Raw genomic sequence first — 19796 nt, forward strand, 5'->3', positions numbered from 1 at the left:
AATGGTGCAGCAATTATAATTGGGGACACACAAAGCCTGAACTGGAAGAGAGCAGAGATCTCAAAGGCTTGTAGGACTGCAGGAGGTTAAGGAGATAGGAAGAGGCGAGGCCGTGGAGTGGTTTCAAAATAAAAGTGAGAACTTCAAAATTGAGGCGTTGCCAGACCAGGAGCAAATGTAGGTCAGCGAGCATAGTGGTGGTGGTGGGATCTGGTGCAAGTTACAGTATGGGCATTAGAGTTTTGGATGAGCTGCAGTTTTTGTGGATAGAAGATGGGATGCCAGTCAGAAGAGCATTGGACTTGTCAAGTCTAGAGGTAGCAAAGGCATAGATGAGGGTTTCAGCAGCCAGTGAGCTGAGGCAGGGGAGGAGTCAGGCAATGTTACGGAAGTGGAAGTAGGCAGTCTTGGTGATAGGGTGGATATGTAGTGGAAACTCATCTCGGTGTCAAATGTGGTACTTTAGTCGTTTGCCAGATAGGGTAGGATTTAGTGACGGTGGCCGAAGACAATGGCTTTGAGCTTCACAAAATTTAGTTGGAGGAATTTGCTGCGCATCTACCACTGGATGTCAGACAAAAAGTCTGATCATTTAGAGCCACTGGAGTGGTCAGAGAGGTGGTGGTGAGGTAGAACTAGGTATCGTCAGCGTACATGTGAAACTTGACATTGTATTTACGGTTGATATCTCCAAGGAGCAGAATGTGGACGAGAAATAGGAAAGGGTCAAGGTTAGATTCTTGGGAAATTGTACAGATTGCAGAGCAAGAGCAGGAAGAGAAGCCATTGCAAGTGATTCTGTGACTATAACTGGTTAGATAAGAATAGAACCAAGCGAGTGCAGTCCCACCCAGCTGAACAATGCAGGAGAGGCGTTGGAGTAGGATGGTGTTTTCAACCGTGCCAAAAGTTGCAGATGGGTCAAGAACACACAAAACTGAAGAAGCTGGATACTATCTACAACAATGCAGCCTGCTTGATCAGCACCCCATCTTCCACCTTAAACATTCACTCCCTCCACTATCAGTGCACAGTGGCAGTAGTGTGTACCATCTACAAAATGCACTGCAATAACTCATCAAAACTCCTTTGACAACACCTTCCAAACCCATAACCTCTATACCTGGATGGACAGGGGTAGCAGACGCATGGAAACATCAGCACCAGCAAGGTCCACTGCAAGCCACGCACCATCCTGATGTGGAACTATATTGCCATTCCTTCATTATCGCTGGGTCAAAAACCTGAAACTCCCTTCCTAATAGCACTGTGGGTGTACCTATACCAGATGGACTGCAGCGGTTCAAGAAGGCAGCTCACCACCACCTTCTCGAGGGCAATTAGGGATGGGCAACAAATGCAGGCCTTGCCAGTGACACTCACATTGCAAGAAAAGATAAATTAAAATGATTTCAGAGAGGGCATGGTGGAAGATGGGAGAAAAATTAGAGAAAGGTGTGAGTTAAGGGCTAGAGTGGGGGTAACCTTAGGGGAAGTTTGGCCTGGTGGGATAGGAGAAGGGAGGAAAACAGAGGGAGCTGAAAGGATGGTCTCGACTGTCGTGACAAAGAAGTCCTTGAGCTCCTCACATTTGTAGGAGGTGAGGCTGGAGAAGGCAGGGGAGAGGGATTTAAGAATGCGATTTGTAATGGAGAAGAGAAGCTGGGGGCTATCTTTGTATTCCAGGGTGATTGTTCAATAGTGATCAGGACCCGATAGGGCTTTATTTGGTCCAGCCAGATGAGGCGATGAATGGTTAATCTAGTTGTCCAACATAGTGTCGTCACTACTGTAATGTAGGAAATGTGGCAGCCAATATGCGTATAGCAAGTTTATTCAGCAAGAACATTTGTTCTTTTAATTTTTTCTGATTTTATCTTTTCTGATCTGCCATATATATTTCCTATTACTATAGCATTAAATTCAAAGTCTCCAATTATGTATTTCATCAGAATATGTCAATATATCTGAAAGATTTTTAGATATTGATTCTAGGTTAGGAGAATCTAAATTTTTGTGCCCAAACATAGTTTCATTTAAAAAATCAAATCTACCTTGTCATGTTATCCAGCCATAAAGAACTAAGATTACATACTAAAGATAGTGGGCTGATGTAGTATGAGACGGTGGGAAGGTCCAATGTAGGAGTTGTTTCAACTTTTATCATTGGCTTCCATGTGGTTATGAATGGTGTAGAAATGGCCATGATTTTGAATATGTGGTAGAGGTCTTTCATTTAAAGAATGAAGACATATTCTGATGAATGACCATCTGTCATTGAATTTTAAACTGTTGTTCGTCTGCACTGTTAAATGGATTGCTCAACTTGTATAAATCAAAGAATTTGCAAAGAAATAAAATTTCGTATTGTGCATTTTATGCAGCATTCTTTTGAGATGTGCCTTGATATGCATGAAAATATTTAGTTTCCTTACTAATTATAATGTTCATAATATAAAAAGCATTAATAATGTAGCAGTGTTTTTCTTCTCCTGAACAGCTCTTTTTATTTGTATTGCAGACATTAATATCTGGAGCAGTAGTGGAACAACTAGACTTCCTTCGGATAAGTGAAGAGGAGGAGTATGGTCCAACTAAATCCTTTTTTTAAAAAAAGATTGTTTTTATTTTATAGTGTCTTTCCTTAACAAGATTTACATGAGAGATTTGTTTTTCAGAATTCCACAGTTCGTAAGTTTTGAAGAGCTGGAATTTCCAAAACATTCGAAAGTGAAACGGCAGCACAGTGTAGGACCTGGTACTGATCTGCAGCAACAACCCGAGATAAACCTGCATGACTGGATGTTTACCTCCACGATGGAAATTCTGCAAAAACTGGCTGTAAGGAAATGAGTTACATTTAATGCTCCACTAATATCTTCATTTGTCTCTTTGTCACATCAAAAATACATACTGTCCTCACATATAAATACTTATTTTGTTTATGCCTATGGGAAACATTTGGCATTTTGTGACTTGCTGTGCTTTATGATCAATGGACATAATACCCTATCCGCTTCCCTTTAATAGATTACTCTCGTCACTTTGTGCTGGTTCTCTGTAACTGTCATCACATTTTTATTTTTTAGTATCATAAACGTAATCCTTTGTTATTCCAGATCTGTGAACTTTTCTTGATGTTTTTTCTTGCCATTTGAAATTGTTCATAGGTTTTGTTTGTAGTGGTGCTTATAGTTTTAGTTGCACCTTGTTCATTTGGTAATTGGTAACGAATATTATAGCTTCATGGACGTCAACAGTATGCATTTATATAACCTTTAACATAATACAAGGATCCAAAAAGATTTGCAGAAATAAAATGGACAATAAGAAGAGTAGAATTGGAGAAGGTGTTTGAAGACTAGGGCCTGAATTTAACGCCATCCCCCACACCTCCGGGAGTGGGTCAGGAGGCTGGAGGGGGCATAAAATCATATAGGAGGTGGGGGTGCTGTGCCCTTCGCCTGCCCGCACCTGCCGCTATTTTACCAGCGGCGGTGAGGTGGCAAATGGCTCACTCACCCGAGGCCAATTGAGGCCCTTAAGTGGCCAATTAATTGACTCTTAAGGGTCTCTTCCTGCTGCTGCTGGTATTTTACCAGTAGTGGTTGGGCACTTCAGCATCAGAGGAGGCTGCCCAGTAATACCTCGTGGCCTTCTTGCAGGCTGAGGTGGGGGGAGGGGGGAGGGGGGTGGGGGAGGACCCGCCAGCTGCACAGGCCATTCCCAGTAAAACTACCCCTAAGTCCTGCTGTCCGAACCCACCCATCCCTCACCCGGGACTAACCGATTGTCCCCGGTGAGGCCCGACCCACAACTTACCTCTTTGAAGGGTGACGTCCATTGTTTCTCTTCTTGCTGGGCACAGTCCTGTCAGCACTGCTGGGACAGAGATGCCAGCTCTCTGATTGGCTGGCAGCTTTTGGAGGCAGGGCTTCCTGCCTCATAGGGGCGAAAGTCCGACTGTGGCCAATTCAGAGTCTGGGCCATGCAAAATAGCAGCGTGGTTTCCAGGCCTGGTGGAGGTGGGCTCTCCCCCGACATTTCAGCCGGTGAGCAGGGCCACCACCTCAACGTTAAATTCCAGCCAAGGTCAAAGAGATAGGTTCTTGAAGGTGTTAGCAAGGCAAAAATGTTTAGGGAGAATATACCAAAGTGTGGGACTAAAGTAGTTGAAGGCTTTGCAACCAAATAGTGGAAGAGGATACATTTAAATAAAGGCAGAGGTGCAAGTGTGAAACATGCACTTTGGCATGTAGGAGTTGAGGATGTTGCAGGGGTAGGAGAGGTGGAGTCATGTATATGTGTGCAATGTGTTTCAGGATGAGTCAAGGGGTCAAAGCAGCGTGGTGAGGAAAAGAGTGATAGGAGAAAAAGATGCAGTTAGTGCAGTTTTGAATCAGCTGCAGTTTTTGCAGGGTTCAGCTCAGGAAATTGGTAAAGAGAGCATTGGTGTGACAGAGGCATAAATGAAGCTTTCAGCAGCAGTGGTGTTGACTTAGGGGTCGATGAAGGACAATGATGTGGAAATCGTGTCAAGGAGACAGTTTTGAACTTGAGTACAATAAAATTGAGATGGGGAAGCTATTCAATAAGACAAGAGCAGCAAGGATTTTTTTTTTTACCATCATTCATTCTTGGAATATAGATGTCACTGACAAGACGGGCATTTATTGCTCATCCCTAGATGCCCTGAGAAGGTAATATAGAGCTTCTTCTGAACCACTGTCATGGTTTGATAGAACTAAGTGGCTTATTAGCTACTTCAGAGGGTAATTAATTGATGGGGGACTGGAGTTACATGTAGACTAGATTATTCGTGAAACCATTGAGTTTTTGCGACAATCCAACATCTTCATGGCCATTTTAACCGACAACAGCTTTTTATTTCTTGATTTTTGTTAAACTGAATTCAAATTCTCGAACAGCCATTCTGGAATTTGACACTAAAATAAAAGCAAAATACTGCGGATGCTGGAAATCTGAAACAAAAACAAGAAATGCTGGAATCACTCAGCAGGTCTGGCAGCATCTGTGGAAAGAGAAGCAGAGTTAACGTTTCGGGTCAGTGACCCTTCTTCGGAACTGACAAATATTAGAAAAGTCACAGATTATAAACAAGTGAGGTGGGGGTTGGGCAAGAGATAACAAAGGAGAAGGTGCAGATTGGACCAGGCCACATAGCTGACCAAAAGGTCACGGAGCAAAGGCAAACAATATGTTAATGGTGTGTTGAAAGACAAAGCATTAGTACAGATTAGGTGTGAATATACTGAATATTGAACAGCAGCAAGTGCAAACCTGAAGATTGTTTTTCTTCAGGTTTGCACTTGCTGCTGTTCAATATTCAGTATATTCACACCTAATCTGTACTAATGCTTTGTCTTTCAACACACCATTAACATATTGTTTGCCTTTGCTCCGTGACCTTTTGGTCAGCTATGTGGCCTGGTCCAATCTGCACCTTCTCCTTTGTTATCTCTTGCCCAACCCCCACCTCACTTGTTTATAATCTGTGACTTTTCTAATATTTGTCAGTTCCGAAGAAGGGTCACTGACCCGAAACGTTAACTCTGCTTCTCTTTCCACAGATGCTGCCAGACCTGCTGAGTGATTCCAGCATTTCTTGTTTTTGTTGCTGGAATTTGAGCTTGCCTTCTCTGATAATTTGTTCATTAATCTAACCCGCTACATTACCATGCTCCAGAACTGAAGAAGTTGGAAGTTTGAAAGAATATTGTGGCGGTCTCTGGGGCTTTTTGTTTTTTCCACATGCAAAGGATGATAAGAGAGGTTGGAGATTGGCAGGGATATATGGTTGCTGAGGGAAATAAGGAAGTGATCAAAGGTGACCTTGTCAGTGATTAAAAGCCTTGTAGGTGCCAGAGAGTTGCAGGATAGCAAAACTGAGGGTGTGGCCCAAGATCTGGGTAGGAGAGTTGAGTACAGGTTGAGTCAGTGAAAAATAAAGGTTGGAGGTTGGTAGGAGAATTTAGCTTCAAGGTTGAATTACTAAGGATAAGGAGTCAGTCAGTGCTGAGGCTAAGTGAGGAGAGGAGGGAAAAGAGTTTGGCAAGAATGTGCTGGGGGACATGGGTGGTAAAAAAAAATGACTGAAAAAAAGATGGAAGAGGAGGGATGGTCAAGGGTGAGGTGTTGAAAAATGGAGAAACGGCTGGGGAAATAAAAGGACAGGTCAAGTTGGGACCAAGCAATGAAAGCCACACCCTGCAGGTCGAGCAGATGATGTGTTAGAACATACTGTTCGGTTACATAGCCTCTCAACAAGGGGGCAGGAGTCACAACATCTGACAGCCAAGTTTTGTTAAGGTCAGTATGCTAGTAAATTAATCTAGGTTGAGGTTAGTTGCTATAAATCAACATTCTCAGCCATTGAAGCAGCCTTTGTTGAAAGATACATTTTAGCCAAGTATTGCAGCATCTATATGGTATTCAGCCTACAAACTAATAATTAGTCCTATTACTTTTTCCTTCATGTGTCTCTGTGCTAGTGTCTAGTTTATTGGTCCTTAAGTGCCCTCCTAGGAGTTGCTCCAATTGCCAAGGAAGGATCAATACAATAGACCATTAATATAAGGGGTAAATTCTCATCACTCAGAAGATCACAAGACATATATGGATGAAGAAAGCCATTTGACTCATCTGAGCTAAACCATCCAGAAGGAATGTACACATCACGGTAACATCATTTCATAAATCAGTGTTGTCCAGTAGCAATTGCTGACTAGCCACAACAGTACCATTTTAGCCACATGCACTGATTTTAGTAGGAAACACCTTAAATATACACAGAAATAAAGGTAAATTTAAATGTACATATTGACTTAACATCTATCAGCATTCAGTAGCCAAAGAAGAACAGCAGTCTCATCAATCAAAAGGCACTCTTGCACACTACTTTTCACCAACAAACTCACAAAAGGTTTCAGTTCACATGCATATACCAATCAATTATGCATATTGAGATCGTGGAGTTATAGCATCATTATGGCACAGAAGGAGGCCATTCGACCCATCAAGTTAATGCCTGTTCTCTAGAGAAATTCAGTCAGTCCCATTCCCCTGCTCTATCCCCAGCCCTGCAAGTTTATTTCTCACAAGTGTGTCCATCCAATTTCCTTGTGAAATCATTGATCATCTCCGCTTCCACCAACCTCATAGGCAGTGAGTTCCAGGTCATTACCACTCACTGTGTAAAAAGCTCTTCCTCACATTCCCCCCAGCTTTGCCCAAAATCTTAAATCTATGCTCCCTCGTCCTTCTGCCATCAATTAATGGGAACAGCTTTTCTTTGCCTAATTTATTTATCTACACTTGTCATAATCTTGTACACCTCTATCAGATCTTCCCTTAATCCTCTTTGTTCCGAAAAGAACAACCCCAGCTTCTCCAACTTAACCTTGTAGCTAAAAGCCTCATCCCTGGAGCCATTTTGGTAAATCACCTCTGCACCCTCTCAAGAACCCTCACATCTTTCTTAAAATGTGGTGACCAGAACGGGACGCAATACTTTAGTTGCGATCTAATCACAACTTTATAAAAGTTCAGCATAACTTCCCTGCGTTTTTACTCAGTACCTCTATTTATGAAGCTCAAATCCCATATGCCTTACTAACTACTCTCTCAATATGTCCTGCCACCTTCTAAGATCATTGCACATGAACCCGCAGGTCCCTCTGTTCCTGCACAGTCTTTAGAACTGAGTCATTAAGTTGATATTGCCTCTCCCTATTTCTTCTGCCAAAATACATCACTTCACACTTCTCTGCATTAAATTCCATTGACCACTTGTTTGACCATTCTGCTAACCTATCTATGTCTTGTTGCAGTCGATTGGTATCATCTTTTGTGTTTGCCATACCTCCAAGTTTGGTATTATTGGCAAATTTTGAAATTTTTCTCAGAATTCCAATATCCAAGTCATTTATATATATCAATAAAAGCAGTGGTCCTTGCACTAACACTTGGGGAACACCATTGTCTATCATCCTGCAGTCTGAAAAACATTTACCACTACTCTGTTTTCTAACCTCAAGCCAATTTTTTATCCAAGTTGACACTGACCCTCTTAATCCATGAGCCTCAATTTTGGTAACCATCCTTTTTTGGGTACTTCGTTAAATGCTTTCTTAAAATCCATATAGATCACATGCACAACAACAAGGTTTGTTTCTTAATAGCTAATCAAAAATGCAATAAGGCACATCTAGATTCCAAGTAAGCAATATGTGGCTTGTGGCCAACATATTAAACAACACTGTCTTAAATGATCCTGGTGTTTTTACCTTCAGAACTGTACGCCAGAGTGCATTCCATGTGTTAATCACTCTTCGTATAATGAATTTCCTGATCTTAGCTCTAAAGTTGCCCTTTACCATTTTGAACTTGACTCTCATGATTTAGTTTAAAGTAATTTTCCAGATGGGTGTTTTCTATACCATTTACCTGCTTATGTAACTTTATACGGTCATGTCTCAGTCACTTTCTTTCAAAGCTCAGTAACCTAAATTTCTCTGGTTTTTCTTCTGGCTTGCATGATCAACCCCTTTGCTCATGTCTGGAGTGTCTCCAGGACTTGAATGACTTTCTTCTGTCTGGGTTACGAAATCTGCATGTAGTACTCAAGGTGTGAACTGTCCAGAGCAGGATGCAGTTTAAGCAATCCTAGCCCAGCAACCCTGTCTTGTGGTGTCTGCATAATCAGAGGTTCCTGAGAATTATTCAGTTTTGCCAGTTCGTCTGACATAATTTCAGAACTTCTGTAATTGTGCTTTTTTTTTTGTTATTTTGTGAGTAGATTGCACACAGAAAATCAAATTCAGATTAAGCAGCTAATTTCTGGGCCAACAGAAATGAGAAAATAAAAGCAAAATACTGCTGATGCTGGAAATCTGAAATAAAAACAAAAAGTACTTTTACCTCCTCTCTCCTCACTATCCAAGGCCCCAAACACTCCTTTCAGGTGAAGCAGCGATTTACTTGTACTTCTTTCAATGTAGTATACTGTATTCGCTGCTCATAATGTGGTCTCCTCTCCATTGGGGGAGACCAAATGCAGATTGGGTGACCGCTTTGCTGAACACCTCCGCTCAGTCCGAAAGCATGACTCCAAGCTTCTGGTTGCTTGCCATTTCAACACCCGCCCCCCCTCTCCCCCCACGCCCTCTCATGCCAACATTTCTGTCTTTGGCCTGCTCCAGTGCTCCAGTGAACATCAATGCAAGCTCAAGGAGCAGCACCTGATCTTTCGATTAGGTGCTCAACAGCCTTGCGGACTGAACATTGAGTTCAATAACTTCAGAGCATGGCTGACCTTTTTTTTTATATTTTATTTTTTAACCATGCGCCTGTTTTTCATGTAGTCAGAGCTGCTCATTATTCTGCTATTAACACTCTCTCTGGACTAATGCTTTGTCTTTCATCACAAGCATTAACACACTCTTTGCCTTTGTCCTAGGACAGCTTTGTTATTTAATCTCTCCTGCTCTATCAAACACCTTCCCCTTTGTTCTGTCCTCCACTCCTCTCCCCTTCACTTGTTTAAAACCTAATTCTTTTCTAACCTTAGCCAGTTCTAATGAAAGATCACAGACCTGAAACGTTAACTCTGCTTCTCTCTCCACAGAAATGAGAAAATGTTTAGGTACCTAAGAACTTGAATAAGCAAACATCTAACATCTATAACTGTTGAAATTTCATTCTGATTTAAGATATGCTTTCTCTGTGGTAGTGTTGGATTGCTATCCCAGTAAACATACATAGGTTTTTGCATTTTACTGCCTTACACCAGCTACTGTTGAAAAAACCCAACGGCCCAGATTTTGCAGTCAACAACCAATGAATAAAAGCAAAATACTGCGGATGCTGGAAATCTGAAATAAAAACACTAAGTGCTGGAAACACTCAGCAGGTCTGGCAGCATCTGTGGAGAGAGAAGCAGCGTTAACGTTTCAGGTCTGTGACCTTTCATCAGAACAAAGAACAGTACAGCACAGGAACAGGCCATTCGGCCCTCCAAGCCTACGCCGATCTTGATGCCTGCCTAAACTAACACCTTCTGCACTTCCGGGGCCCATATCCCTCTATTCCCTTCCTATTCATATATTTGTTAAGATGTCTCTTAAACGTCGCTATCGTATCTGCTTCCACCACCTCCCCTGGCAGCAAGTTCCAGGCACTCACCACCCTCTGTGTAAAGAACTTGCCTCGCACATCCCCTCTAAACTTTGCCCCTTGCACCTTAAACCTATGTCCCCTAGTAACTGATTCTTCCACCCTGGGAAAAAGCTTCTGACTATGCACTCTGTCCATGCCGCTTATAACTTTGTAAACCTCTATCATGTCGCCCCTCCACCTCCGTCGTTCCAGTGAAAACAATCCGAGTTTATCCAACCTCTCCTCATAGCTAATGCCCTCCAGACCAGGCAACATCCTGGTAAACCTCCTCTGTACCCTCTCCAAAGCCTCCACGTCCTTCTGGTAGTGTGGCGACCAGAATTGCACACAATATTCTAAGTGTGGCCTAACTTAGGTTCTGTACAGCTGCAACATGACTTGCCAATTTTGATACTCTATGTCCCGACCGATGAAGGCAAGCATGCCGTATGCCTTCTTGACTACCTTATCCACCTGCGTTGCCACTTTCAGTGACCTGTGGACCTGTACGCCCAGATCTCTCTGCCTGTCAATACTCCTAAGGGTTCTGCCATTTACTGTATACCTCCCACCTGCATTAGACCTTCCAAAATGCATTACCTCACATTTGTCCGGATTAAACTCCATCTGCCATTTCTCCGCCCAAGTCTCCAACCGATCTATATCCTGCTGTATCCTCTGACAATCCTCATCATTATTCGCAACTCCACCAACCTTTGTGTCGTCGCAAACTTACTAATCAGACCAGCTACATTTTCCTCCAAATCATTTATATATACTACAAAGAGCAAAGGTCCCAGCACAGATCCCTGCAGAACACCACTAGTCACATCCCTCCATTCAGAGAAACACCCATCCACTGTTCCCCTCTGTCTTCTGTGACTGAGCCAGTTCTGTATCCATCTTGCCAGCTCACCTCTGATCCCGTGTGACTTCACCTTTTGCACCAGTCTGCCATGCGGGACCTTGTCAAAGGCTTTACTAAAGTCCATATAGGCAACATCCACCGCCCTTCCCTCATCAATCATCTTCGTCACTTCCTCAAAACTCAATCAAATTAGTAAGACACGACCTCCCCTTCACAAAACCATGCTGTCTCTCGCTAATAAGTTCGTTTGTTTCCAAATGGGAGTAAATCCTGTCCCGAAGAATCCTCTCTAATAGTTTCCCTACCACTGACGTAAGGCTCACCGGCCTATAATTTCCTGGATTATCCTTACCACCCTTCTTAAACAAAGGAACAACATTGGCTATTCTCCAGTCCTCTGGGACCTCACCTGTAGCCAATGAGGATGCAAAGATTTCTGTCAAGGCCCCAGCAATTTCTTCCCTTGCCTCCCTCAGTATTCTAGGGTAGATCCCATCAGGCCCTGGGGACTTATCTATCTTAATGCTTTGCAAGACACCCAACACCTCCTCCTTTTTGATAATGAGATGACTGAGACTATCTGCACTCCCTTCCCTAGGCTCATCATCCACCAAGTCCTTCTCCTTGGTGAATACAGAATGAAATGAATAATGCTACCTGCTCATTATACTTAGACTTGCCCATAGACTTTTTGTGGGCTTTTTCTCTGGAAGTTCCAGTTATTAGAAATCCAAAACAGCACGGTGCCCACTACATAAGAACATAAAAAATAAGAATAGGAGTAGGCCTGCTCCACCTTTCAATAGGATTATGGCTGATCTGATTATGGCCTCAACTCCACTTTCCTGCCTGTTCCCCATAACCCTAAACTCCCCTATAGTTCCAGAATCTGCCTACCTTAGCTTTGAATGTATTCAATGACTCAGCCTCCACAGTTCTCTGGGGTAGAGAATTCCGAAGATTCATGACCCTCTGAGAGAAGAAATTCCTCCTCATCTCCATTTTCAATTGGTGCCCCTTATTCTGAAACTGTGCCCCCTAGTTCCCCGCCAAGCTCTTTCACAATCTTATGTGTTTCAATAAGATCATCTCTCATCCTTCTACTCTCCAATCAGTATAAGCCCAACCTGCTCAACCTTTCTTCATTGGACAAACCCTTCATCCCCGGAATCGACCTAATGAACCTTCTCTGAATTTTCTCCAGTGCAAGTGTATCCCTCCTTTAAATAAGGAGACTAAAACTGTAAGCAGTACTCTAGGCGTGGTCTAATGCCATGGGATATACTTGTAGCAATACTTTGCTACTTTTATACTCCATCCCCCTTGCAATAAATGCCAACATTCCATTTGCCTTCGTAATTACTTGTTGTACCTGCATGTTAACTTTTAGCATTTCATGTATGAGGACACCCAGATTCCTCTGTACCGCAGCATTCTGTAGTCTCTCTCCATTTAAATAATATTCTGCTTTTCTATTCTTCTGACCAAAGTGGATGACCTCACATTTTCCCACATTATACTCCATCTGCCAAATTATTGCCCACTCACCTAATCTATCTGTATCCCTTTGCAGACTCTTTGAGCTGGATTCTTCTTCTATCATCGAAACCCCGATGTCAGGATCATTGCCAAGTCCTGACCCGAGCAATGTCAGCGTGACACGCCCAATGTAATTTTTGCAGGAATAACCAATTGGTGGACTCCCGAAGCTAAGGACTAATAGGAGGCCCTGGAGGCCTGAGAGATTGGCAGCCCCATTGTCAGATGAGAGAGAGAGGGTGCCTCAAAATGGAGATGCCCTCTCAAAGATTATAACATTTGTCCAATAAAACTGGCGGAGTGTTGGGGGGGTTTAACAAGCCATATGGAGCGCTGGACCCCTGGTCTGCCACCGGGAGGCTGCCTCCTTTCATCACCACGTGGAGCCTGCCTGCCGACTGGAAAATTCCAGTCAGTGGCGACAAAACGCCTTTCTGTGCCCTCTAATAGGCCTAATTGGCTACCCGCTGCTTGCGTGCAGGTAGCCGTTTCACCACCAACCCAGCATATTCCGAAATGGCCCAGAAGTGGGAGATTGCATGCCCGCCCACCCCTGGTCCTGCCTCCTCTGGAGATTGAAAATTCTGCCCTTTGTATCCTCTTCACAACCTGCTTTCCCACCTATCTGTGTTTCATCACTCTGTCCCTTCATCCAAGTCATTAATCTAGATTGTATATAGTCGTGGCCCCAGCACTGACACCTGTGGCACCCCACTATTTACAGTTTGCCAACCTGAAAATGACCCATTTATCCTGACTCTCTGTTTTCTGTTAGCTAGCCAATCCTCAATCCATGCTAATATATTACTCCCTACACCATGAGCTCTTATCTTGTGTAACAACCTTTTGTGTGACACCTTATTGAATGCATTTTGAAAATCCAAATACACTACATCTACTAGTTCCCCTTTATCCACCCTGCTTGTTACATCCTCAAAGAACTAATAATTTTGTCAAACATGATGTGCCTTTCATAAAAACACGTTGACTCTGCTTAATTGTATTTTAATTTCCTAAATGTCCTGCTACTACTCTTTCCTTTCTTTCCTTTTGGGCCTCCTTATCTCGAGAGACAATGGATACGCGCCTGGAGGTGGTCAGTGGTTTGTGAAGCAGCGCCTGGAGTGGCTATAAAGGCCAATTCTGGAGTGACAGGCTCTTCCACAGGTGCTGCAGAGAAATTTGTTTGTTGGGGCTGTTGCACAGTTGGCTCTCCCCTTGCGCCTCTGTCTTTTTTCCTGCCAACTACTAAGTCTCTTCGACTCGCCACAATTTAGCCCTGTCTTTATGGCTGCCCGCCAGCTCTGGCGAATGCTGGCAACTGACTCCCACGACTTGTGATCAATGTCACACGATTTCATGTCGCGTTTGCAGACGTCTTTATAACGGAGACATGGACGGCCGGTGGGTCTGATACCAGTGGCGAGCTCGCTGTACAATGTGTCTTTGGGGATCCTGCCATCTTCCATGCGGCTCACATGGCCAAGCCATCTCAAGCGCCGCTGACTCAGTAGTGTGTATAAGCTGGGGATGTTGGCCGCTTCAAGGACTTCTGTGTTGGAGATATAGTCCTGCCACCTGATGCCAAGTATTCTCCGAAGGCAGCGAAGATGGAATGAATTGAGACGTCGCTCTTGGCTGGCATACGTTGTCCAGGCCTCGCTGCCGTAGAGCAAGGTATTGAGGACACAGGCCTGATACACTCGGACTTTTGTGTTCCGTGTCAGTGCGCCATTTTCCCACACTCTCTTGGCCAGTCTGAACATAGCAGTGGAAGCCTTACCCATGCGCTTGTTGATTTCTGCATCTAGAGACAGGTTACTGGTGATAGTTGAGCCGAGGTAGGTGAACTCTTGAACCACTTCCAGAGCGTGGTCGCCAATATTGATGGATGGAGCATTTCTGACATCCTGCCCCATGATGTTCGTTTTCTTGAGGCTGATGGTTAGGCCAAATTCATTGCAGGCAGACGCAAACCTGTCGATGAGACTCTGCAGGCATTCTTCAGTGTATCTTGTGTAACAACCTTTTGTGTGACACCTTATTGAATGCATTTTGAAAATCCAAATACACTACATCTACTAGTTCCCCTTTATCCACCCTGCTTGTTACATCCTCAAAGAACTAATAATTTTGTCAAACATGATGTGCCTTTCATAAAAACACGTTGACTCTGCTTAATTGTATTTTAATTTCCTAAATGTCCTGCTACTACTACTATCAATGGATTCCAGCATTTCCCAATGTACGTAACATCGGCTGTCCCTTGATTCGTGGACAAAGTCTACTCAGGGTCAGGCGTTCCTGTCATGGGTCTTCATGTGACAGAGCGGGCTGGTTTTCAACCCTCTCATCTTCGGGCACATGGGGCAGGACGTCCCAAGATATACCGGGATCCAGAATGCAGAATTTTCTTCCTTTTCTTTCCTCCTCTCCTGTCGCTCTGCCTCATCATTAAGGTGTGGGGACTCAAAGCATGATGCAGCTTGATGGACAAATTATAACCATTCTGAATGATTGGTAGCAAGCTCCTCCCAGTTGTTAACATCAATGCAGCTGTGCGTCAAGGAAAGCTTCACAGTGTCTTTGAAGCGGTTTCTTTGTCTTCCCCTGGAACATTATGAGAACAGGACCTGGCGGGTAAAACGATTTTCAGCCATGCAAACACAGTGGCCAGGCCATCGGAGTTGATTTTGCAGGAGTTTTGCCTGAATGCTTGTGGATCTGGCTTCAAGAAGGACGCTAGCATTTGTTCAATTGTCCTCCCATTGAATCCATAAGATGCAGTGGAGGCATTGCTGATGGAATTTCTCTAGCACTCTTGTGTTTCGCTGATACACAGTCCAGGTCTCACTGCAGTACAAGAGCATGGTAACGACGACGACAGCTCTGTACACAGACGTTTGTTGATTTGCGGAGGTCTTGGTTGTCAAACACATCCTGCTCTAATTTGTAGAAGGCTGAACTGGTGCAGCTGATCCGGTGTTGGATCTCTTTGTCAGTGGTGGCCTTTTGAGAGAGGTAACTGCCAAGGTATGGGAAGTGCTCAGCATATTCTACAGTCTCTTCAGCTTATATGAGAGGTGGAATATTTGGCTGACCAGGTGTGGGTTGATATGAGTTTTGTTTTGGCAGCATTCAAGGACAGGCCGAGTTTCTTGTACGCAGAATTGAAGCGATCGAGAATGGCTTGCAAACCTGGTGCAAATTGGGCAATAACACTGTAGCCATCCGCAAACTGTATCTTGTGTCTATTTATGGTGGTCAGTTTAGGTTTGGCATGGAGCCGACCAAAGTTAAAGAGCTTTCCATCTAGACAGTATTTAACATAGACACCAGAGGACATTTGATCTTTGATGAGGTGAATAGCCACTGTCAGGTAGATTGTGAATAGTATTGGGGCTATCACATAGCCTTGCTTGACCCCAGTCCAGATTTTGAAGGCTTCTGTTTCAGATCTCCCGCTCAGGACAGTTGCAGTCATATCATCGTGAAGCAATTGCAGGATTGTGATGAAGTTTCTTGGACATACAAATCGTTGGATCACAATCCACAGAGCCTCTTAATTTATTGAGTCAATGCTTTGGTCAGGTCAATGAATGCAATGAAGAGTTCATGATGAAGTTCTTGACATTTTTGTTGGATTTGTCTGGCAACAAAGACCATGTCGGAGGTTCCTCTGGAAGGCCTGAAGTCACCCTGTGTCTCTGGGAGAATTTCTTCAGCCGCAGCAAGTATGCGATTCAAGAGAATGCATGTCAGGATTTTCCCTGCTATGGACAATAGGTAAATACCTTGATAGTTTCCACAGCATGATTTATCTCCCTTCTTAAAGATAGATACAGTTGTCACATTCCTGAAGTTGTGGGGGAGTTCTTTTTCCTCCCAGATCCATAAGATGAGCGTATGGAGTCCTGATATGAGCAAAAGTCCACTGACTTTGAAGACCTCAGTTGGATTATCACTGGAGCACCAGGCTTTGTTGTTTTTCATCTGTTTGATTGCTTGTTGCAGCTCTCCCATCGATGGTGGTTCAGCCATGGTTTCTATTACAGGGCATTAGGGGATAGCTTGGAGGTTATCAGCTGCCACTGTAGATTCATGGTTGAGGAGTTGTTCAAAATGTTCTTTCCAGTGTTTACGGATGGCATTGTCATCTTTAAGAAGAGAAACACCATCCTGTGAATGAAGGGGATTTTATCCATTTGACCTTGCTTTATAGAGGGTCCTGGAGGCTTCAGAAAAGCTTTGCATGTCATGATGATTAGCAAACTGTTGGATCTCTCAGGCTTTCGCTTCCTACCACATGTACTTCATCATCCGGATTTGTCTTTGGATATCAGCCATGAGCTATTGTATGCTGCCTTCTTGAATTGCAACGTTGGATTGTTTTGTCAGGCAATGAAGGCTGCATGTTTTCATTGCTGGAGAGCACAATTTGAGCATCATTTTCTTCGAACCAGTTTTAGTGATGGCAATGTCCAGATCTAATGGTCTAGCCACAAGAGTCTAGTATAGTCCCAAATGCATAAATCAAAGACTCATGACACTTCACTTACAGCTCAGCCATAACCAATATGCCACCATCAGCAGTGCTTATGTCCCATTCCTGGACTCCGATGAAGATGTTAAGGAGATGTTCTACTCCGACCTTGATGGCGTCTTCACTGCCATTCCAAAAGAAGAAAAAATCATTCTAATGGGGACTTTAATGCCAGGGTTGGCTGTGACTCCAAAGTCTGGAGTGGAGCCTTTGGAAAAAAATGGAGTGGGAAAAGCCAATGCAAATGGCATCTCTTGCTGACAAAAATGTGCTCAGCATGGCCTCATTGTAACAAACACCCTCTTCTGCCAGAAGGACAATTATAAAACCACATAGAGGCATCCTCGATCAAAGCATTGGCACCTCCTGGATTATGTCATTGTTTAAGTCAAAGATCTAAGTGATGCCTGTATCACTCATTTCATGCAGAGGACGGATGTCTGCTGGATATATCATCGACTTGTTCCATGACAGCGCTTCTGATATGTCTTCCTTTTTCCTCAACCTAGGATTCCCCCCCACTGTTGTTGACAGAGCCCTCAACCGTGTCCGGCCCATTTCCCGCACCACAACCCTCAACCCTTCCCCTCCCTCCCAGAACCGCAACAGGGTTCCCCTTGTCCTCACTTTCCACCCCATCAGCCTCCATGTCCAAAGGATCATCCTCCGCCATTTCCGCCACCTCCAGTCTGATGCCAATACCAAACGCATCTTCCCCTCCCTTCCCCTGTCAGCATTCCAAAGGAAACGTTCCCTCCACAACACCCTGGTCCACTCCTCCATTACCCCCACCACCTCATCCCCTTCCCATGCCACCTTCGCCTGCAATCGCAGGAGGTGTAATACCTGCCCATTTACCTCCTCTCTCCTCACTATCCCAGGCCCCAAATACTCCTTTCAGGTGAAGCAACGATTTACTTGTACTTCTTTCAATGTAGTATACTGTATTCGCTGCTCACAATGTGGTCTCCTCTACATTGGGGAGACCAAACACAGACTTGGTGACTGCTTTGCGGAACACCTCCGCTCAGTCCGCAAGCATGACCCCGACCTTCCGGTTGCTGGCCATTTCAACAAACCCCCTGCTCTCATGCCCACATCTCTGTCCTGGGATTGCTGCAGTGTTCTAGTGAACATCAACACAAGCTTGAGGAACAGCATCTCATTTACCGATTAGACACACTACAGCCTGCCAGACTGAACATTGAGTTCAATCATTTCAGACAATGATGGGCCCCCCATTTTACTTTTAGTTTTAGTTCTTTTTTCTTTTTTATATTTTTTTGTGTGTTTATTTTATTCTATTTCATCTTAGTTTCTTCAGTTTCCTTACCCACTGTTTTTTTCATGTTTGTACTTGCTGCTGTTCAGTTTCAGTCCGTTAACACCCTATCTGTACTAATGCTTTGTGTTTCAACACACCATTAACATATTGTTTGCCTTTGCTGCATGACCTTCTGGTCAGCTATTCTGTGACCTTGTCCTATCTACACCTTCTCCTTTGTTATCTCTTGCCCCACTCCCGCTTTACTTGCTTATAACCTTTCACATTTCTAATATTTGCCAGTTCTGAAGAAGGGTCACTGACCTGAAACGTTAACTCTGCTTCTCTCTACACAGATGCTGCCAGACCTGCTGAGTATTTCCAGCATTTCTTGTTTTTATCACCGACTTGTTCGATCAGTGATGAACATCCACTAAGCACCAAAACATCATAAGGCTCAAAAGTTCAAGAGGAAGATCAATATTGCAACTCTTAAAAAATGCCCAACAGAAGAGAGGTTTTTTTCATTGAGAACTTTTGGTGTGACATCAACCATCTTAATTTCTCCGCTCCCCTCAATCACTCTAACCTCTCTCCCTCAGAACTTGCTGCACTCCGTTCTCTCAGGTCTAACCCTGACATTGTGAACAAACCTGCTGACAAGGGCAGTGCTGTTGTTGTCTGGCGTACCAATCTCTATCTTTCAGAGGCTGGACGCCAACTCTCAGACACTTCTTCCTACTCCCGCCCCCGGACCATGGTCCCACAACCGAACATCAAGACACTGTCTCCAGGAATGTCACTGAACTCCTCCTCCGGAGATCTCTCCTCTACAGCTTCCAACCTCATAGTCCTGCAACCACAGACAGCTCGCTTTTACCTCCTTCCCAAAATCCACAAACAGGACTGTCCTGATAGTCTCCACCAGCCTTCACATTCAGAGGATCATCATGTGCCATTTCCGCCACCTCCTGCGTGATGCCACCACCAAACATATCTTCCCCTCCCCTCCCCTGTCAGCATTCCAAAGGGATCGTTCCCTCTGTGACACCCTGGCCCACTCCTCCATCACACCCAACACCTTGTTCCCTTCCCATTGCACCTTCCCATGCAATCGTGCCCATTTACCTCCTCTCTCACCACCATTCCAAGACGCAGACACTCCTTCCAGGTGAAGCAAGGATTCACTTGTACTACTTTCAATCTACTATACGGTATTCGCTGTTCACAATGTGGTCTCCTCTACATTGGGGAGACCAAACTCAGATTAGGCGACCACTTTGCAGAACACCTCCACTCAGTCTGCAAGCGTAACCCCAAGCTTTCAGTTGCTAGCCATTATAATTCACCACCCTGCTCCCATGTCAACATTTTCGGTCTGCAGTGTTCCAGTGAACCTCAATGCA

At 44.1% G+C, this 19796-nt stretch overlaps 1 protein-coding gene across 6 annotated transcripts in view; it reads left to right on the plus strand.

Moving 5' to 3' along the window:
- The window catches only part of phkb (phosphorylase kinase, beta), a 368089-nt gene that overhangs the window by 283351 nt on the left and 64942 nt on the right, over positions 1-19796 (plus strand). For all 6 annotated transcript variants that reach the window (XM_068049379.1, XM_068049377.1, XM_068049380.1 and 3 more), the window contains 2 exons: positions 2522-2583; positions 2679-2841. In XM_068049379.1, the coding sequence (XP_067905480.1) occupies positions 2522-2583; positions 2679-2841 (225 nt within the window). The remainder of the gene's footprint in view (positions 1-2521; positions 2584-2678; positions 2842-19796) is intronic.

Source organism: Heterodontus francisci, chromosome 17, assembly GCF_036365525.1.
Source record: "Heterodontus francisci isolate sHetFra1 chromosome 17, sHetFra1.hap1, whole genome shotgun sequence".
NCBI lineage: Eukaryota > Metazoa > Chordata > Chondrichthyes > Heterodontiformes > Heterodontidae > Heterodontus > Heterodontus francisci.